This window comes from Notamacropus eugenii, chromosome 1 (genome assembly GCF_028372415.1).
Source record: "Notamacropus eugenii isolate mMacEug1 chromosome 1, mMacEug1.pri_v2, whole genome shotgun sequence".
NCBI lineage: Eukaryota > Metazoa > Chordata > Mammalia > Diprotodontia > Macropodidae > Notamacropus > Notamacropus eugenii.
This window is the reverse complement of record NC_092872.1, coordinates 496860004-496882177: the sequence shown is the minus strand read 5'-3', so window position 1 is coordinate 496882177 and position 22174 is coordinate 496860004. Positions and strand designations below refer to the sequence as shown.

Below are 22174 nucleotides of genomic sequence, written 5' to 3'. Positions count from 1 at the left end.
CCCTGGCAAAAAAACCTGACTCCTTGTAATTGCACTGTATTTTTGTAAGGAACTCAAAATTCTGTTGTTTCTTCTTTTATACCCACATCGCTGAATGAAATGGAATGGAAAGGGCCTGTGTTGTCTGTGCTAAGCCAGTCACCACACCATGTCTACCTACAACTTCTAATCTAATTGCTTACCCTACAGCTTGTTGGTTATTTTAGTGATCAAACAAACATTACTCAGCCCAGCAGGATCCTAAGAAAGCTAGAACTGCCCCAAATCATATATGTACAGCTCAGTAAGCATTTATTGGGCATCAGCTGTTTGTTTATCTGTTACGCTAAGACATAATCATGTAATCTGTTAATGTGTCTACTCATAAGGGACTAGAGTAGTGTGAAACATGATTTTTCCCTGGAAGCTTTTACAATCTGGTTAGAAAGACACACATAAAACAATTAGACAGTGGTCTAAAACAGGCTTAGGAGATGGCAGAGTGGGTGGGAAAGGTGTCAAGAGATGTGAATACAGATAAGCTGGCGTTGTTCAGGAAAACTTCAAGAAGGTGGAACCTGAGTGAGGCTTTGAAGGATGGGATCTATGAAGAATTTATGGAGTGGAAAAACTCTATATGTGTATAAACCTGTGGACCACTGGAAAAACTAAGGGAAATAGCTCTTTCCTTCATTACTATCACACAAGTGCTCTATGAAATAGGTTCTAGTTTTAAAAATTTAATTCTTTGCACTTAAAAATAGTTTTTCTTTCTCCCTCCCAATTAAAAAAGAAAAAACCCTTGAAGTAAAATTAAATTCAACAAATTTGTGTATTGGTTCATATCCAAAAAATATTTGCCTCATCCTGCACCCTGAGTCCATCACCTTTCTGTTAGGAGGTGGGTAGTTTCATGATGAGTCTTAAAAGAGGTGCTAGTTACAGAATAGGGATATTAAACCAAAAAACAGGTTCAAATGCTATGAAATGAACTGATGGGAGGAGAATTGACCCGGACTTTGTTCTGGATCTAGAATATGTAGAATTGCTTAATTCTCGGCACATCCTGCATTTTGGTGTCACTTTTCAGCAGCATTTCTGGCAGTGACTCAATCTCAAAAGATTGAGATCAAGTGACTGTGCTTTGATTAACATTAAGTGACTGTACTTTGCTCTGGGTTTCCCCTTCCCTCCTTATCTCTCTCTCTGTTGGTGAGGACTCTGTTCTATCCTGCCCTCTCTAGTATTCACCAAGGGAGTGGCTGCTAGACTGTCATTACTTTTAGGTTTTGGCATCTTAATCAGTACCCTCTGTAGATATCAGTAGCTTCTTTGTTGTAGGTCATTGTAACAGAATGTCAAAGGACCATATGTGTATGTCAGGTATTTCACTCCAAGTACCAGAGCAGTATAATTAGATTTGTCCTCATTTGGTGTTCTTTCTTTCACTGTTAGTGATTTTTGGAAACAGACAGCAGCACTAGTACTCTTGATGTATGCTTCAATTTTTCTACCACAAATTGTGAAAGGGTCATTGTTGCAGAAGATCCCTTGTTACTCTCAGCTATTCACTTACTCTGGAGTGATATATAGCAGAGATTTCCTGGTTTCTTCTATACCATTTCATGAGAAAGGGAAGAGAAAAAAATCTACTTGAATGAAAGAAGATTTTGCTTTTTTAGTGTTTCCAGATTCCTTACAAAGATTCCCCTTTTTCCTCTTCTGATTGCTTCTAAGGGTTCTTGTATTTTTGACCAGAGCAATAATGGGTAGAAGGAAAACAACTCTTTGGAAACATAAAGGTAGTAATTGTTCTCCTCCTTTTCATGGGTGAGCGTGAATAAGTCTCACAAGTCCTGCTGGAGTCACTGTCCAGAGAATGGACAAAAGCTACAAGAAAGACTCTTCTGTTGCTGTGCCATTGACCTGTGGAGCTTATTCCCCTGCAGTCTGAGGCAGTACTATCTAGAGAAACTAGTGTTCTCTTCAGCCCATACTTAAGAGTAGAGATGAGTGTTCCTTCTAGGTAAGTGATTTCCTGAAACCTCACAGGAGTCAAGCATGTAAAATTGAAAGAGGCCATTTAGTCTAACCCTGTGTTGTTATAACTTTTCAAAACAAAAACTGAGGGTCAGAGAGAGGAAGTGATTTAGAATCCTAGATGTAGAGCTAGAAAGGACTTTCGAGACCATATAATCCAACTAACTCCCTTCTTTACTGAAAGAAATAAGGCTTAGGGAGGTCAGATGATTTGCCTAAGAGTCATTCATGGCAGATCCAAGATTTGAACCCAGGTACTCTTGACGTCACTCTTTGCACTGCTCTGTGCTCCCTCTCTCAGCAAATATGATGCAGAATTGCCTCAAGTTTGGGAAGTGTTTCCTTTAACGTCATCCATTACCCAAAGCGTATCAATGAGTTTGCCTCTTTTGTTTTGTATTTTCTTGGATTCCTGCCTTTAACTATCCACCATTTGGTGATAACAAGCCAGTGGTAAATAACCCACCATGCTTTGAATACTCAAATTGGTAAGCCTTTCAGAAGAAGTATAATCATCTATTCACTTAACTTTTCAGAGTCTCTGTTTCCTCGTTTGTAAAATGGGGATGATAATATTTGTACTACCTTACAGCATCGCTATTGAGTTCAAATGAGATAATGTATAGAGACCACTTTGTAAATTCTGAAGCACTGCATAAATCTGAACTTGGAAATGGAAGAATAAATAGCATTTGGTCTGTGTTCAGTAAATGCTCATTGAATGTTGAATGAAATTTGCAGTTGGCTAGCTTCATTTTGCAAAGGCTTGGGCATCTGCGGATTTGCTACTTTCACATGATTTCACATGATTTTGTTTATTGGTGTTCCCTTTATTAGTCATAATAAGACAAGTTGGGCAACATGCCATCTCCTGAAGGAGATTAAGTTTAAAATTAAGATGATATGTTTAAAATTTATTGAAACTCCATCTATTGTCACCATTGGGGGATGGCCCAGATGATGTTATGTGGGGTGGGGGAAGAAAGGAATGGGATTTACAGAAAGTTTATTGAGTATAAACCTGGTAGAGAGAGACCTCAGAATTTGAGCCTACCTAACAATCAAATAGAGTACTATCTGATCTGGGGTTTTCTCAGACTGATTTCTCTTCCTAATTTCCTGTTTTCATCAGTGGCTTTTACTGTTCTTCTAGTGACTTAGGTTTGAATCCTTGTATTCATTTTTAAGTTTTCCCATTCTTGTGTTATGTTTGTTGCCAGTTTTTGTCAGTTCTTTCTTCAAAGTATCTTCCTTTCTACTCCCACTGCAGCTTCATTCCTAGATATGTGAACAGCTTCCTGTTTATTTCCCTAAAATGCCATTTTCATCATTTTCAACATCATTTCATCCCCTGCTGAGAAACCTTCACTGGCTCTTTATTGCCAGTCAAATAAGATTTAACTTTAACCCCAGGCCATCTACAGTTAGACCCTCATTCCATCTATGCATATTTTCTTCCATCAGTCTCTCTCTATGAGTTCTGTACTCTATTCAGGTTGATGTCTTCATTCTACTTTGTATGAGTCACCTTGGATTTTGACCTAAATCTTTGCTTATGTTATGCCCTTTTTTTTTTTTGAATGTCCTTCCATTTCCCTTCTACCTACTCCAAATTCTACCAATCTTTCGGAGAAGTCATTGTAATTTCCACTTCATCATGAGGTCTTTTTGACCTTTTTTCCCCTTTTTTCTGATTACCTATGTTGTTTATTGTTTGTAGCATTCATTTTGGCATTAAATAATTTGCTGCCCCATATTATTATTCAAATCTTTTATATGTATGTATTTTGCTTCTCCAATTATATCTCATGTGTCAGAAACATAGTTCCTTTTGGGGGAAACCTAAAAAAAGCCAGCTCTAGCTTATAGCAATGTTCAAAAATATATAATGCCCCAGAATATGGGAAGTGATATTTCTGATGTATTCTGCCCAAGTCAGATCCTACGTGCTGTATAGTATCAGTTCTGGGTACCACATTATAAGGAAGACGTAGGCACATTGGAACGTATGCAGAAGAGGACAATGATAATGATAAAATTGGATACCCTCCATATGAGGATAGATTTAAAGAGCTAGGAGGATGTTTAACTTGGAAAGGACTTTGGGGGAAGAAAAGATGGAATCTGATCACTGTCTTCAAGTATTTGATAGGTTATTCCATGAAAGAGGGATTAGACTTAATCTGCTTGACCCTAGAGGGGAGAACCAGGAGCAAGGGGCAGAAGCTGCAGAGGGGTAGCTGAGGCTTGTTGTCAAGAAAAGGCATACAAAAATGGAATGGGCTGCTTGGGAATGAGGAGGAATAGTCAGTCCCTTTTCTGGTGCTCTGCAAGTAAAGGTGGACAACTACTTGTCATCTGTGTTATAATGTTACAAGGTAGATTAGATAGTCTCTGAGGTCCTTTCCAACTCTTAGATTTGGTGTCTTGTAAATCTTTTGTAATTCTGCAACTGAGCCCAAGAAGCCCACTGTGGGTCCCACGATCCATTTCTGACCAGCATATCTCTTTCAGGCAGTCAGCCGCTCTTTTTGAAAAGCTTCATAGGATAAAGGAAGTCTTTTGTAATTTGGTTTCTCTTTTAAGGTCCAGTATTTGGCAACCATAGTGGAGATAATATTTTTGTTTGTTTGCATGTTAACAGCACAGTCTTTTTGAGGATCTATACATCATGACCCTGAACAACTTTTTGTGGTTTTTGAACATAAAGACAAATACTATACTGCTGTAATAGCTATGTAGACCATCTGAGATATCCCTGGCTTTATTTAAACAAGAGAAATTGGAAATAACCAGTGACACATGCTGTGAAGGTACAAATTGGTGCGTCTCCTTAGCCTTTTGCATTAATGAGTGGGACATTTTAACTGGCAGCATGGCATACCTGTGGTGTACCTTGCAACATTAAAATGAGGTTTTTATGCTAAGATAGAATAAAACTGTTCAGTTAAAAAAATCCTTCATAGGATTCTTTGAATGGCATAATGTGTCACGTCCCTGCTCTGTCTCTTTGTTTTGTATTCTGCATACTGAGAAAGATGGAACTTTTTTACCCAAAAAAGTTTTCTGCTGTAGAAATTATGGGAAGTTGTCTGTGCTGAATAGTATGATGTGCTGTAGAAAAAGTTACTTGGTATTCATTCCAGTTATTGAGAGACTATTTACTGAATGGGCCCCAGACTTCTCTCTACCTTGTATTTTGCTGTACTGTGATCTGTACCAGGATCAGAACATTCCTCTTCTTTGACCTGAGTCACAGATTGAGGAAGTGATGTACATTATTTAAGTTTCTGTAGAGAAGATACTATATAAAAATTCTGTAAGAGGAAGAAAGGTTCTTGGGGCAGGGAAGGAGAGGCAGAGGCAGAAAATGGATTATTTAATTGTTTACATGCTTTTTTTCCCTGATTTTGTCATTTTTATAGTTCTGCTTTATGTCTCTGTCTTAGATTGTTTTCAGTGTTGATCCTCCAGAAGGTGCAGCCAACCCCATAGTGGGGCATACAATTTCAAAATATTATAAGGTAAGGCATCTTTACTCTGAGCATCTGCTTACAGGGGATACTGGAGTTTCATTAATTTTAGCCCCTTTATTTGGGAATGTTACAACAGTTGACCGTGCTGAAATTTCCTTTTGGCACCCATCTTAAAGACACTGTAGGAAGAGTACATCTCAGTGGTGGAAGGGTCCAGTATACATAGTACTTTGAATGCCCTGAATTACTAGTAGAAATAATAGCAAAAATTTCATTGTTTATCATTTCTGTAGCAATCTGTGAAGTAATGTTGTGTTATTTTAATAGGTTCACATCCATTTGGACACTAGTAATAGAAAGAAGACACAGAGGACTGATGCTTGGAGTGCTCCTATGGCCAAAAAACAAGGTGCTGAGGGGTTTCTGAGATTTCAGTTTGGTTGGCCGTCCTGCTGATCTTATGTTCATGGTTTGTTAGGCTTCCTCCTAGTGACTTCTTGGTTATGTGCATGTGTTACTTATGTTGTTTTGCTTTGTTAAAGTGCTATTTCAACATAAATTGTTATTCTTGCTTCTTGGTAAATGTTCCATGGCAAATGTTTCATCTCGTATCACATTCCCCATGACCGTAAAAGTTGGGAAAATCTTGGACCTGGAAGAAGGTTTAGAGCACATCTTATCTAACCCCCATGTTTTGTAGATAAGGAAACTGAGCGCAGGCAAAGTTAAATGATTTGGCCTGGGTCCCACAGCTATTTTGTAACAGAGCAGCACCAAAACCTAGGTCTCCTGACCCTGGACCAGTGTTTTTTTCACTGCCCTATGCTCCGTAGCTCTTATTTCCTCTTAGCCTTTGAGTTTATAGACTGAAGATAATCTTAGCCTGGCCTCTGGGGGCAGCCTTGTTGTCTCTCTCTGGTTATGGTCTTCTTTTTTACCATCATGTCCCAAGTGCACGTGTGTCTTTTGTTTTCTGTCCATACCTTCAAATTCTAGGCTTCTCATGTTTTCACAGTGGATCAAGTAATTTCTGGCCTAGTCCAGCAACCTGCTTAGGTCTTTCAGAATGGGGAAAGTTGCCTGGAGCAGACCTTGAAAAATCAAGTATGTGCTTTAACTGAGGGGCAAGCAGGATAGCGGTCCCTAGGACACATCTGGTAAGAGCTGCAGCATCCAGGATCCGGAAGCAATCATAGTACCTAGGTAAAGAAAGGCCCATATCTAAGGTGGAAGAGTTCAGTATGCATGACTGAGAAGAAAGGCTGGGCACCAGCCTGACTAGGGCTTCCTGATTGCAGAACAGCTCACTCAGCTATCTTTGTGCTTGTTTCAATGGGCTTTGTTTCAAATGCTTTCCATTGAAATCCAGCCTTTGAAATATTTTCCTTTTTCAGTATGACTCTTCTAGGATTAGCCCCTCCCTCCAGTGTTCTTATAGGAAGTGATTTAATTCCTTTGGGCTTTATAAGAAGCTGCCAATTATAAGCTTATCCAAGGAGAGAGAGCTTAGAGCAAGGAGTGGGAGAGAGGGGAGACAGTGAAATGAGGTGAGCATTCCAGAGTGATGGGATCTGTTCTTTCTCTAAAGGAAAGTGGCCCAGCAATTTTTTTTTTCCCTCATGGGACATGTTTTCAGGTTTAGAAATCTATGCCTTCTGACATCCATATTTTTTGTTGTTAGATTTCATTGTTCTTTTGTCCTCTAACTTGCTTTGACACTGTCCTCTTTTGAGAACATATTATTCTGTCTTTGTCAGCTAGTCCAGTTGACCAGCAGTCACCTCTGTAAACATGCCCAACCAAGTGGCCAGCCGATCTCAGCTTGAAAGGCCCCCACTGATGAGAAGCTCACTGTTGTCTGAGGTGCACATTCCACTTTGAGAGAATTATATTGGCTTGGAAGTTCTTTGTTTCATTTTGTTTTATGATGAGCTAAAATCTGCCCTGAAATTGGTTTTATCTGCTGAGGTTAAAAAAAAACAAAAAAAAGTGAAGTATGCTATTTCTTCAAATACTTGAAAACATCTCTTACCCTGTTCTAGCCTTCCTTCCCCTTCCTCCCTTTTCCTCTCAAGAGGTAGCCTCTGTAAGTAAAATATCCTCAGTTCCTTTAACTTGTCCTCCTGTGGTCTTGTTTTGTGTTTCCTCATTCTTCTGGTCTACCTATTCTGGACACTTGCCATTGTCATTCCTAAAAGTAGGACCCAGACACAAACACGTCATCCCAGATGATTCTTTTCAGAGCAGTGAATAGCAGGATTGTGACCTCCCTCTTTCTGGGTTCTGTTTAGTGACTGCAGTGTAACTCCATATTAACAGGGTTCAGGAGGTAAAAGTTATGGGCAGCTAAGTGGGTCAGTGGATAGAGCACCAGCCCTGAATTCAAGAGGACTCAAGTTCAAATGTGGTCTCAGACACTTACTAGCTATGTGGTGCTGGAAAAAATCACTCAACCCTGATGGCATGCTGTACCTCTCCCACCTCTCCAAAAAAAAAAGAAAAAAGAAGTTAAAGGTTATATCAAAGGACCAAATTGTATTACCATCTTCAAATATGTAGGGGGTCATTTTTTTTGGGAAATCAGCCATAAGCTAGAGGTTTCTGCCCCTCCTGAAGGCCACTCAAATAAGGCAAAAAGGAACCTTATGAATTGACCTACTTTTTAAAACTTTTTGTGTCCTGACCCTATTGAAGAGAGACAGACAGACAGACAGAGGTAGAGAGAGAGAGACAGACAGAGGTGGGGAGAGAGAATCATAGTCCTGTCTCCACAGAGCTTAGATTTAGAGGTCTAGTGAAGAATAACTGCTATCCTGGCTTTACAAGTTTTGTCTTGTTTAAAAAAAAAGACTAAAACTTGAGAGCCCAGAAAGTTTTTTATTTTCAGTTTCCTCTTTAACCAAGAAGTTGGAATATATACTTAAAATTTTAGCTTTAGTTAGAGCTACAGATTTGATTGCTGCTTTTCCAAATTTGAATGCTCAGAATTTCTTAAAAGTTAAGTCGGAGAGGTTGTGGCCTTGGCCATACTTTTACCACAAATAACTTGGCGCCTCCCAACTGCTGTCTAGTCTTGATTTGTATTAACCGGTTGTCTCAGCTTTCACAGTTACTAGATCCTGTTATTAAGAGCATGTGTATACTCCACAGTTCCAGACCAATTAGGCATTTCTAGGAATTGGACTAATCTTGTATACAAACTAATGACATTGTTTATTTCTTGCCATAAAATAAGTGGTTTCACGAAAACACTTTTGGTTTTCCCAGTTTCTAGTGGAGAAATAGAATCTGGTAATTTTTCTGTCTTTGTTTTGGTAGTCTAGAAGCCTCATGTATATTACCTTTAAATGAAATTGTATATGATTATTGAGAGAGAATGTGGTGATTGTTAGTATAATGTGCTGCATATGTTCTAAATCAGCTTGTTACTATTTCCTTTGAAATAGGGAGACAGATTGGTTTCTACTTTCACCTCTCTGGAAGGTTTGGATTCCCACTCCTGGAATTCCAAACTCAGAATTTGTTCCCAGGTCTTGATATTGCCCAAGCAGTATAAATGTAATGAGGTGCCATCTCTTGGTTACTGTGGCTTCTGTGGAGTTGGACTTAATAGATACCCAGTCTGTCTGTGGGATGGAGAGTTGGGCATTTGGCTTTTATTCCCTCTCATGTCAGTTGCTTATGCTTGAACCTCTATAGTTATACATCCTTTATCTTCTCCCTACCAAAGATATATATAACCTGAACTCATATGACACGAGGATAGGATGCCACCTGAGGACCATTCATGACCTAATGGAAGTTTCTATTGGCCTTTTCTATTCCCTGACTATATTTAAGTATTTTCTTATGTATTTCTAATATAAAGAATATAGTCAGTGACAGTGATTTATAAAGTTTACCACCAATATAATTAAAAGTTGTTAGACAATTTATTACATGGTCTTTGGGCATGTGGCTATTCATATATGAGCTTATTTCATACATTCAGATATTAATTAGCCTCATCAGAATAGAAAAATCCTTATGTAGACCCTCGGGCTAGCTATTCTTTGGAGCCATAGGTTCTTTGTAGTAATAGCCTTAAAAAGTGTGTCATCTTTTTAATTGCAGGAAAGATACTGAGCTATTGGTGTTTCAGTCCGGGATTTAGCATGCATGAGTTAATTCAACAGGAGGTGCGTACCATCATCCTCACCAGCGGGACTCTAGCTCCAATTTCTTCCTTCACTATGGAGATGCAAATGTGAGTGTCTTTTCTCAACCCCATGGTTAGTGAAGCTTGAACTTCCTTCAGAAGTATGTAGCATTGACAATTGGGGACAGATGTGCTAGCATTGAGCCCTTAGAAAGAAGGTAATTGGTAAATGCTCAGACTAGAGGATGAGGAAGAAGAGGATAAAAAAGTTATTTTAGGTTCACCTGCTTGTTGTCCAGAATCTTTGACCAAATAAATTAAAGACTGGGGGATAAAGGTGGAAATTGGTCAAGAGAAGGCCAAGATTCTGCCCTCAGACATTGGGAGAATTTTTGCAGTAGTTTTTATGCATCGGACTCTTGAGGAGTCTTGTCATTTCCACCTCCCTTCCCTTCTACTCTCTCATGCTGCTTGGGGATTTCAGGAATAGCTGTTGAAGACAGTGAGGATTTGGAGGTAGAAAGGAAAATCCTTTAGTCTCTTTTTAGCTGCTCACCTGCCTCTGCCCTGGTCTGTAGGTTTAGATCCTATATCTCAGGGTTCCCCCAGAAACCAGGTTTTTTTTTCCCTTTCTTCAGCTCAAATGATGAACATTTTTAAAATTTAAATTAAAAAAACCATTTTTCCAATTACATGATTACAGTTTGTAGAATTTGAAGGGATCTCAATGGCTATCTAGTCAAGTCCATAACCCAAAGGAATCCCTACTACAAACTACTTCTTGACAAGTAGTCATCCAGCTTCTGACTGAAGATCACCAGTGAAACCTTTTGTTTTGTTTGTTTTTGTGATTATTAATGTTGTCTTTACTTTTTATATTACATACTTTTCCAAATATATCCCTTCCTCTTCCCCGGTATAGCTAGCCATATCTCATAACAGATTTTTTTTAAAAAGGGGGAAAAAAGCAGTTTAGCAAAACCAGTCAACCTGCTTGACAGTATATGCAGTATTCCCCCCAAGCAAAGAATGGAATTTTTATATTTGTATTAACCTGATATTTATCCCATCCTTTCCCCTTCATTCCAGCTTTAAATCTTTCCTTGCAAGAAATCAAAACCACTGTCCAGTTCATGACATTGCACAGTAACTGTGCATAACAGTGTTTGTGACATTCTCAAACCCATAGTGTCTACCTCCCCAGTGAAAGAAGGGCAACTAGGAGTTTCCACAGTGAATGCGTAATTGAAGCCATGTTAAAGTAACCACATCCTCTCGTAGCAATTCGGTATTATGTCATCATTTTATCAGTTGTTTGCTTTTCCTGCTTTCAGTCCTTTCCCTGTTTGTTTGGAGAATCCTCACGTTATTGATAAACATCAGATCTGGGTCGGGATTGTCCCCAAAGGCCCTGATGGCGTATTGCTGAGTTCTGCATATGATAAAAGGTAGGAGAATTCTTCAGCTTAGATGGATTTTGTCTGTGAGGAAGAATCAGGAAATGAGTGATATAGTAGGAACAGGTCATATAAGTATACAACAGAAATAGAATTAGAAAATTTGATAACAGCACATAAGTATAGCAGTAAAAAAGATGTAGGAGTTAAAATCGTGTATTTTTTTAAAGCAACAAGCTTGTTGTTGCAAGTGATAGGCAGGTAGAGGATCTGTGAAGTCATCAACGCGTTCAATAAAAAGATAAATCTCATTTATCGAAGATGATCTGTTTCTATAGGTTCCTGGTCCTATTTCATGAAAGTTGGGAGTGAATTTAAGTGAAATAACCTTTCCTAAATGTCTGCTTTCTGCTGGACCCTCTGTGTAGTGCCAAAGATAATGCAGAAAATACAGAAGTAAGATGGTACCTCTCTTCAAGGAGAGAGGGGAGACAGTACATATAAGGGAGCACTAACCAAGATAGGAAGCCACTGGGGGTCTGTGTGGTCTCTGGGAGTCTGAAAGGTGTTGTGTCATGGTGGGGTTGGGAGGAGAGGAGTGACTAGATGATTACAGCAATATCCTTCCAACGTGGACATTCATTGGAAACTGTGCTGTATGTATATTTTGGAATATGAGACCAGATACTTGAAAAAGTTATATACTGAAAAGTTATATTCTCATCTTCAGATGCCAAGTTGTTTCCATCATATTGTTGTCTTGATATCACATTGTTGGCATCTGACTTTCTTAAACTTTGCTCTTTGTGCATTGTCTTGCTAAACAGCTTATCCCCCTAAACTTCTGATCCCACCCCAACCAGGGAATTTGACAGCTGGAGGCAGCTCTTATAAAACTGAGTCATCACTTTTAGGAAATTCCCTGGCTCTTACTATGTTCCCATTAGATCTTGTCATGATTTAAGTAATAGAAGCCAGATTGGTAAAAAAAAATCAAGTCAGCTTGATTACAATATGTGAAAGAGTTTAAGGCTATGACTAAGCAACAAACCAGTAAGTAAATCATCCCCGATTCTAGAGTAAAGTGTTTCCCTTTCCTTTTCTCATTGAGTCGCTCATGCAGCCGACTTCCCCACCATTACACTTACCTGACTTGCTGCTGTTTATGTATCAGATGTTGACTGTTTCTTACTTGAAGCTCCTAGGATGAGGAGACCTTAGGAGAGGGAGTGTAAGACAAGCCTGCCAGTGGGCAGGAGATGATGACTAAGAAACTTATGATTAATTCTCTTGTGTTTATCCCCAAAAGTCACCCTTATCTTTGCCTTGGTGTGTGCTATGGGTACAAGCTGAATCTAACTAAGATGAGCACTAGGAAAGTCATGTCCCCTCCCAACATAAGGTCAAAAAGTTATGGCAAACAAATACCTTTGGGGTGAAGAGCTATGAATCAGTAACTTGAGATGCACTTAAAGCACATTCATTTGGCTCAGAAATAGATTAGCAGAGCTGCCAGATAAACTACACCGATACTAAAGGGAATGGGATTTTTTTTCCTTCTCTAGGTTTTCTGAAGAGTGCTTGTCTTCCTTAGGAAAAACTATAGGTAAGAAGTATGAAATTGAAGGTTGAAACAGCACATATTAATTGAGTAGCCATTTGGTAGGAAGCTGCTTATTAGAAGATATTTGAGGAATATACTAAAGAATCAGTATAATTTCTGCCTTAGAAAGCTTAAAATCTAGTTAAGGATAAGGGACTGTGCCTGTGGTTTTATCATTAAAAGAAAGGTCCAGGTTAGTAGATTTCCCTCTATTATTATGGATTGTCACCTTCTCTTCAACCTGGAGGCTTACAGGGATGACCAGAGCATTGCCCAGGATCACAACCAGGATGTGTGGGAGACAGGACTTGGCCCCTAGTCTTCCTGACTTCCAAGCTGTCTCCGTTATACCACATTGCCTGTGAATTAATTACTCAGTCTAATTCAAGAAATGGAAATTTTTCTTACAGATTGAGGGCTGATACATCGTTGTGTTCTGGTTAAAGCAAGGGGCTTCTCTGAGAAAATGCAATATCCTGGGTCATGGCCTCTTCCTATATCTTTGTGCCCTTTCAAACTGGGGAAAGGCTTTTCATCCAGTTTATTGCCCATGTCCCCCTCTGTGATACCCCATCAGCCCTCCTGGTCTTTCAGTCCCATAGTTCTGGTTCTCCTTCCAACCCAGCTGAGATCTAATCATAATCTAAAGTTGTGCTGGATGCTGGTATGCCTTTTTTTTTTTTTAATGTATACTTACAGGGAACATTGCCCGAGTTGTGCCCCATGGACTCTTGGTATTCTTCCCATCATACCCTGTGATGGAAAAAAGTCTTGAGTACTGGCGAGTATGTTGTTTTCTCACTAAATCTTCATGTTTTGTGTAAATGGAAAGGTGGTGCACTGGAGAGGGGACTGTGTAACAGTGGGCATTCCAGCATCCAAAGGAGGGCCTGCTGCATAGGTTCTTAGATCTACTTTTCTAAGGAAAGCAACCTTAAAAGGGGTAAACAGTCTTACTTTAATCAAGCACATATGCTATTCAGTTAGTTAAGGGGGAAAAGCACACTGAACTTGAGAGAAAATAGAAACAGAAATTACAAAGAGAAAGACCAACAGACAGAGCTTCCAGCTGTCTGACCATAGACAATGCATACTTCATTACCAGAGAGAAGTACCAACATCTGGGTTTTCAAAGGCGAGGGGGCACTACGCAGAGTCTAATCACACATACTCTTCAAATGATTTGATCCCCAAAGCAAAACCTCAACTCAGAGTGTGTACATACACAGACACAGACACACACACAGACACAGACACACACACACAAACACACAGACACACACACACACACTTACTTTTCAGAGCCAAAGCGCCTGACTCTCGTGACCCATTGCATCATTAGCAGTTAACAAAAGGGGTGGCCCTTCATACAAAATAAGTCTCTCCTAATCAAACTTCTTTTAATAGCCCCGCATGAGGCCTATTAATGGGTGGGGAAGATTTCTAACTCCCATTATGGGCTAGCAGCAGACCGTGTCTAGAGAGGGTGGAGCAGGGGTAAAGGTGAAAGGAAAAGAAAGCTTCAGCTCCCTTCTTGGTCTTCAGAAGACCGAGGACCACAGACTTCTGGGGTGGTTTTTCTCATTGTATCATGTTTCCTCTCAACAGAACCATGATTTTGCCAGAAAGATAGAAGAGTTAAAGGCAATTTTTGTGGAGCCAAGAAGTAAAGGAGGCTTTACTGAGGTCTGTAAACATGAACTGAAGGTGACTGGATGGCCAGTTCTCTTGAGTTCCTATTTTTACCCCATCTGCTTTCTGTACTGAGAAGCCCCTCAGAGAAATTGCTGGGCATCTGCTTCATGCAAACCTCTGTCTCTTTCTCCTTTTCCCCCCTGAGCACATTCCTTTCCAAATGGTCCTCAGCTTTAGTGTGGGAGAGGCTTGAAGGAAGTCCAGGAGCCATCGCGTCATGTCAGTGGTTCATCTCACTCTGGGTTTGGTTTGTTTTGGTTTGACTTTCCAGAGAAGTAAGTTTCTATTCCTTGTGGGTTATGTCATACATCCAGTTTTTTTCTGACACCCGAGGCTATAAGTTGGGAGAGGATAACAGAAAAAGCCCAGTTCACCTGGTCTCACCTTCTTCCCCTTGTCCTTGCCCAGTATGGGGCAGTGACTAAGAAATCCTGAGACCAGTTGAAGTTAGGAGGGTTTGCCTTCCTTGATGTCCTGTCAGTGCACAATGACTTCCTGGCACTAAAGATGCTACCAAGTGTGTCTGCTCTCTCCAGTCAGAATGGAAAGCATTTTCTGTATGGGGAGGGTCTCTTAGCTTCCTCCAAGGTGCCTGTGTCCCTGGCTTGAATTGATGGCGCACTTACCTCTCACTGTTTAGCATTTTTTTGCCACCTCATTAATACAGCTTTTTACTCTTTCTCTAGAAAAAAATTTATGGGGAAGTTACTGTATGCTCTGAGATTTGCTTTATTTGTGTGATGGGTGCCCACTTTTAAGATAGAAATGCTACCAGTAAAATACAAGTTTTATTCTTCTTGTAATCCCACCCTCTGGCCCGAAGTAATGAGTGGTTTAAACAACAGCAACAACAAAAAACCTCATAAATGTCTCCATTCTCTTTCACTGAAATTGCTCAAGGAGCTTCTTGAAGCTATGCCATGAATAAGGCTTCTCTGACATCTGACGCCTCATCCATGTCTCCTTGGTCTGTGCTCATCTGTTGGCAGTCTCTCACTGGGATGGAGGACCAGGGTGTGGGTCTGAAGTCCTGTCTGATCTCTTCTAGGTTATTGATGCGTATTATGAGAAAATTGTCTGTCCCAAATCAAATGGGGCTGCTTTCATGGCTGTGTGCCGGGGAAAGGTAAGAATCTACACTTAGGCCGTACCAAGGTGCCGCTACACAAAAAAATACTAAGTACCAAGTGACATGCTCTCCATCAGCTTTAGTCTACTACATCAGACTCTGATGTATAAGCCTGGCTTCTTACACCTTGAGAAAAACTCCTCAACTCCATGGGTCTATTCCCAGCTTCATTTGCAACCCTCGACAGAGCTCAGCCTCCCTCTCTGGGTACACTCCCTCTCTGTCTCTAAGTACACTGGAAGCTGAATCCTGCTTCTGGCACTAACTCATACTGGGCTATGTCTAGGGCATTTCTGTATCACCTGTATATTACCCCCCTGTGTAGATTCATCTTTGTAATAAAGACCTTCTCAAACTCCTGTCATAATTTTGTCCTCCAGGCTAGTGAGGGTTTAGACTTTGCAGATATGAATGGCCGTGGGGTCATCATCACTGGTCTCCCATTTCCTCCACGAATGGATCCCAGAGTCATTTTGAAGATGCAGTTCCTTGATGAGATGAGAGGAAAGAGCGGCACAGGGGGCCAGGTAAGAAGTGAGCTCATTCTTCATTGTTCTCCCCTGCCTACAGATAGACTTCTTCATATTCCTTGCGTCTGGAATGCTGATGATAGATATTCAAATGTATCACCGCTGCCCTAATGTTCCCTATTCCACAGCCTGGGCATGGAGTAGAGAAAGGGCATGCTGGGGTGGGCACATATCCAAAGTGAATGTAAATGAAGGTGGATACCCACAACTCCAGGCAGCCTACCCTTGATTGATTTGAGATAATTGGTTGTCCCCATTCGCCATATTTGTTTAGGTGTCTTCCAAGGACGTTATTTCCTCATCAGCCTTTGAGCTAAGTCCCTGTCCTGCATAAGAAGAGTAGTAGCATGAGTGCGGCAAGAAATCCTCAAGGGCAGTGAGTCGGGTGGGAGAGGTTAATACACATGACAGTAATGAAGCTGGCGTTTATATATTGCTTTAAGGCTCACAGAATGCTAGATATAATGTCACATCCTGACAAATAATAAGGTGATATGTTTATATAGAGCTTTATAGTTTACACAATACTTTTCATATGGTTTTTCTATTTAACCTTGACAACAAGGCAGGGCATATAGTATTATTATCCCCACTTTACACATGGAACGCCTCACAATCAGAGAAGTGATTTGGCAGAAGTCACAAGGCTAGTGAGTAACAGAATGGGGACATCTCTCAATAATTAACCATTGGCAGTGGTGATGACATGAAACTTCCCTCAAAGGTTCCACAATAGTTTCATGACTTTGAAAGGAGTTATGACCATCTGGAATACCAGGCTTTAGAGTGGCAAGCAGCCTGAGACAGCGGGCTGCAACCTCACTGACTTCTTTTGCATCTGGTCTAGTATTTATCTGGGCATGAGTGGTACCGGCAGCAAGCCTCCCGGGCGGTTAATCAAGCCATCGGCAGAGTCATCCGACATCGCCAGGACTTTGGGGCTATTTTCCTCTGTGATCACAGGTGTTGTATAATGTCTGCAAAGGTGGAGTGTGCCTGCCTTTCTGGAACATAGAGAGCTATCTGTCTGGAGGAAGGGCCTCTCCTGGGCAGTAGCCATAGATGGCATCATAAGATGATAGAGTTAGAGTTGGGAGGAACTTTAGGAGTCATCTAGTCTAATCCCCTCATTTTATAGGTAGGGAAACTAAGGCCCAGAAAAATCAAGTGACTGGCCTAAGGGCCATACAGTAAATACCAGAGCCAGAATTCAAATTCAGGCCCTCCTGCAGTGCACCAAGTTGCCTCTCAGTTTCTATTGGTTGAGTATGTGCCATGATTTAAAATTTCAGATTCCATGAAGGGGACTATTTAATATTTATGTTGTGTCTACCATAGCCTTCTGCGTAGTAGGTACTTTATAATTAGCTTTGCAGTTCCAATTTTTTTTCAAAAATTGTTAGGTCAATTTTAATTATCCAAATTGGGCCAGTAGTTAAAGCACTTGCAAATGCCAGGATTATATTATGGTTTTTTACAAAGCATCGATTTTAAATTATGTATGAATATATGACTTTTCAATAGATATTTCAAAAAGACTGTTCTTCAAACTGGGTTAGTATAAAGAGGTCCATTGAGTCATCTGCTTCCTTTTATGCTCTGCTTCATCCAAATCAAATAAAACTAAGCCTAACATAGTTCAGATTTTCAGGACAAGTTCAGGGTAAATTTAATTTAATTTGCCTAGTAGGTCAATATTTAATTTTTTAAAATACATACATATTTATAACATTTTAAACCAAGGCTCTATTCACTGATTCTTTTAAATTTTTTTTTGTTATAATTTGTTTTCTGTTTTCTACAATCACTTCCAAAAGTCTTAAATTTTCTCTCCTTCCCTCCCCCTTTCCTCCCTCTTCCCTCCCTGAAACAGCATGCAATCTTATATGGGTTCTACACATACATTCTTATTAAACACATTTTCACGTTGGTCATGTTGCATAGAAGAATTAAAATGATTGGGAGACTATGAGAAAAACTATAACAAAACAAAACATAACACAAGAGAAAATATTCTGCTTCATTCTGCTTTCCAATTCCATAGTTCTCTCTCTGAATGGGGAAGGCATTTTGCCTCAAGAGTTCACTGAGAATTTTTTATGTCGTTGCATTGCTGTGAAGGGCTAAATCTACCAGAAAAATTCCTCACACATTGTGGATGTTACTGTGTACAATGTTCTCTTTGTTCTGCTCCTTTCACTCAGCATCAGTTCATATAAGTCTTTCCAGGCCTCTCTGAAGTCTTCCTGTTCATCATTTCTTATAGCACAATAGTATTTCCTTACATTCATATACCACAACTTGTTCAGCCATTCCCCAATTGATGGGCAATTCTCAATTTCCAGTTCTTGGCTACCACAAAGAGAGCTATTATAAATATTTTTGTATACATGAGACCCTTTCCTATTTTTCTGATCTCTTTGGAATACAGTCCTAGAAGTGATATTACTGGGTTAAAGGGTTTACGCATTTTTGTAGCCCTTAGGGCATAGTTCCAAATTGCTCTCCAGAATGGTTGGATCAGCTTACAGCTCCCCCAACGGTGCATTAGTGTTCCAACTCCCCTACGTCTTCTCCAACATTTATCATCTTCCTGTTTTGTCATGTTAGCCGATATGATAGGTGTGATGTGGTATCTCAGGAGTTGTTTTGATTTGCATCTCTCTCATCAGTGGTGATTTAGAACTTTTTTTCATATGATTATACATAGCTTTAATTTCTTCCTCTGGAAACTGCCTGTTCATATCCTGTGACCATTTATCAATTGGGGAATGACTTGTATTCTTGAAATTTGACTCAGTTCTCCATACGTTTTAGAAATGAGACCTTTATCACAGACACGAGTTGCAAAAATTCTTTCCCAGTTTTCTGCTTCCCTCCTAATCTTGGTTGCATTTCTTTTACATTCTTGAGAAAAATGTAAAATAGCAATTAATCACTGTAAGACTGATAAGAGGATAAATAGAAATTCTTAAACATATGTACTTTCCCAAGCAAAAAAAATTAATGTTTTCAAAGTTTTTTGTGGTTGTTTCCTCCAAAAATGCCTGTCCTCCTTTCTAGTTCTACAGAGGAATTTGTGTCTTTCATGTTCAGTCCATGGGTGTGACTGAGGGGAATGATTCCTGGCCTCTTTTTATCTTGTCCTTTAATATGTACTTCCAGCTTCCCATTTTGGTAAGTGATGTTGGACAAATCACTGTCCCTTTCTTCCTTAGACATAAAATGAAGGAAATCACAGTGTTTTAGACTGAAGAGGTTTCTCAAAGCTGTCCAGTTTAATCTCCACGCAAATAAGACTCCTCACAATCACACAGCAGACGAGTGGGTATCTAGGCCCAGTTTGCATAACTCCAGTAAGGGGAAACATTTCTTCTCTAAGGCAGCCACTTTTGGTTAGCTCTATTTGTTAGAAGGGTTTTCCTGGTGTCAAGCTTAAAACTGCCCATGGCCCTTGATTCTGCCCTCTGGGGCCAAAGAGAATAATTCTAATGCTTCCTCTGAACAGTGTTTCAAATGTTTGAGGGCAGCTGTTATGGCCTCACGGAGCCTTTTCTTCTCAAGATTGAATATCTCTAGTTTCTTTGACGAATCGACATATGGGTTAGACTCAAGGCCCTAACCTTCCTGATTGCCCCCTTTTTGACCCTCTTCAACTTATCAATATCCTCCTTAAACTGTGGTACCTAGAACTAAACACAGTGTTCAGGTTTGGCCTGGCTGGGGCATGGTGCAAGGATATTGTCATTTCCTCTGGCATCCCAGATTGCATTAGGTTTTTTTTGGCTATGTCCCACTGTTGACTAATTGAGTGCTCACTGAGCCTGTAGTCCACTAATATCCCAGATATTTTTAGACAAATTACTTTCTGTTCATGTCTCCCTCATTCTATACTTCTGAAACTGGCTTTATTTTGAGTCCAGCTGTAAGACCTTTTGAATTTCTTCATAGAGTCAGTTCTGGTCTGTCAAGATCTTTTTGGATCATGATGATGATCCAGTGTTAGCTTTCCCTCCCAGTGTTATATCACCTGAAAAGTTGATAAACATCCTCTTTACCTGTAAGTCTTGAATTGGGTGGGGAACCTGTGGCCTCGAGGCTACATGAGGCCCCCTAGGTCCTTAAGTGTGGTCTTTTGACCTAATCCAAACTTCACAAAACAATAGGAGATACGTGTTAGCAAGCATCTCCTTGTCTTACCTTTTTATATCCTTTAGCACAGTGCCTTTAATAAATAACCAGTAGTAGTAGTAGTAGGTCTTGATAAATGCTTTTTGACTAACTCTTCTTATGGTCATGTTCTGGTGCTTTCCTAAAACCTAGGTAACCTCTTTATAGGGTCCCAAGCATCCAGAAATTTAGTGACTTTCAGAAAAGGAAATGAAGTTTGTCATAACTTGTTCTTGATGAAATCATCCTAACTTTTCCTTTTCTGGGTTTTCTTTCACCTCTTTAATTTGTTCTAGAATTTTCTCAAGATTCTAAGTCTAGAATCTCAAGATTCTTGAATTTTCTCAAGATTCTCAAGATTCTGGCCTATATGTATAGACTCTACTCATTTCCTTTTTTTAATTGGAGCAATATTTCCCCATTTTTAACCCTTTTGTACCTTTCCTATTTTTTACCAGCTTTTCATATATCACTGAAAGTAGGTCAGCAGTCACACCTGTCACTTTTGTCAGTACCCAAGGATGTGGTTCACTTGGGTTTGATGACCTGAATTGGCCAAGGGCAGTTTTTTACAATGTCATTGTTTATATTTGATATTAACTCCCATTTTTAGCTATTTTTGTTGTCATTTTCAGTGCAAAGGTCATTCATCTTCTTATGAAAAAGGAGGCAAAAACAAAATTGTTTCCAGATCTGCCCATTCTCGATAATCCTTTTTGTCATTTATCCTTCCATCTATCCCAGGCAGCATAACCATCCTATCTTTGGTCCTTCTCTTCCCACCGTTACAGCTTAAAAAAGCAAAAACAAACTAAAATAACTCTTTTCATTGCCTTTATCTTTTTTCTCTAGCATCAGCTCATTATACAATATTGATCTTCTGTTATCTGCCATTGTTTCCATCTAAGTTTCTTATTAATGTATGTCACTCTCTGCTGATAAGTCCTAACTTTTCCCTCCTAATAATTATTTCTGTGCTTGTCTTCATAATTTTCTTCTTTAGAATCTTCCACCTTTCCTGATTTGACTTCCCCTGTAGAATTTAGTCTATGGCATCTTTTCTACCCTTTGAAATTTACTGTACTAAAATTTAAGATGTTTGAGAGCTTGAAACTAGCTTTCCTTTCCTTTGTCACAAACTCTGGGAGGGAGAGAGGAGTTACTGGGCCCCCTAAGATACCTAACATTTCCACTCCAGCAATCAGTTCCTTTCTGTTAGTGAGAATGGTATCCAGAACAGAATTAGCCTTCATTTATTCCTCTGTCTTTTAAAGGATGAAGTTATCACCACAGCAAGTCAGAAAGTTTTTAGCTGCTCTGCTTTTGGCACAAAAAGGGCTCTGGAAGATATCTGGATAATTTAAATCCTCCATCACTGATTTATCTTGTCTTCATAATTTATATCCACAACTCCTCATCTTTCTTCTTTATGTTCATATGATCTATGACAAAATTGCTTCTTACTTGTTCTCCATTGATTTTCAAACAAATATTCTCCACTACGTTTCCCCTGTGTATTTACTGGATTTCCTTACATGAGTATATTATTTTAATATACAATATTATATTTTACCTGTCTTCTTTTTTTTTTTCAATAAGGTATACCCATCCAGAGTTATCCCAATCAAAGGTTTCATCCTGCCCAGTCTCACCCATACTTTTGGAGTCAGTTTTGTCTGATTACATTAGGACTTCTGGTTGTTTTTGCTCATTGCCTAAACTTTGTATATTTGTGTATAGACATTTAAGACCATGGGTTTGTCTTCTGTGAACTTATGGATATCTCAATTGATATTTCCTTCATTCTGGCTATCCTATAGGAAGTTTTCTACTTCCTTTTTTGTTTTAATATACTTTTGATTGAATTTGCAAGATACCAGAGAGTAGCATTCTGGTACTTGAATAGTGAAAGGATAAAAATGACCATAGAAATCCACACTTGTCTGTCTCTAGGAGATACAGTGACTTCCCAGAAGTAGCCCAAGGCAGAAGTGATTTCAAGTATTGCTTGCTTATC

The 22174-nt window shown here is 39.5% G+C and overlaps 1 protein-coding gene and 1 long non-coding RNA gene across 9 annotated transcripts in view; one reads left to right on the top strand and one right to left on the bottom strand.

Annotated features, from left to right (window-relative positions):
• RTEL1 (regulator of telomere elongation helicase 1) overlaps window positions 1-22174 on the top strand; it is a 106947-nt gene that overhangs the window by 39538 nt on the left and 45235 nt on the right. For all 8 annotated transcript variants that reach the window (XR_011972293.1, XR_011972292.1, XM_072633260.1 and 5 more), the window contains 10 exons: window positions 5469-5543; window positions 5823-5904; window positions 9609-9741; window positions 10968-11081; window positions 12596-12636; window positions 13333-13418; window positions 14242-14319; window positions 15377-15454; window positions 15838-15984; window positions 16835-16950. Coding sequence is in view for 6 of the 8 variants with exons in the window: in XM_072633260.1 (XP_072489361.1) it covers window positions 5469-5543; window positions 5823-5904; window positions 9609-9741; window positions 10968-11081; window positions 12596-12636; window positions 13333-13418; window positions 14242-14319; window positions 15377-15454; window positions 15838-15984; window positions 16835-16950 (950 nt within the window). In the remaining 2 variants the exon portion in view is untranslated. The remainder of the gene's footprint in view (window positions 1-5468; window positions 5544-5822; window positions 5905-9608; window positions 9742-10967; window positions 11082-12595; window positions 12637-13332; window positions 13419-14241; window positions 14320-15376; window positions 15455-15837; window positions 15985-16834; window positions 16951-22174) is intronic.
• On the bottom strand, window positions 12179-20446 carry LOC140519829 (uncharacterized). Its single transcript, XR_011972294.1, has 3 exons — window positions 20188-20446; window positions 13331-13386; window positions 12179-12272 (listed from the first exon to the last, which is right to left on the bottom strand). It is a non-coding gene; the product is annotated as an uncharacterized lncRNA (long non-coding RNA).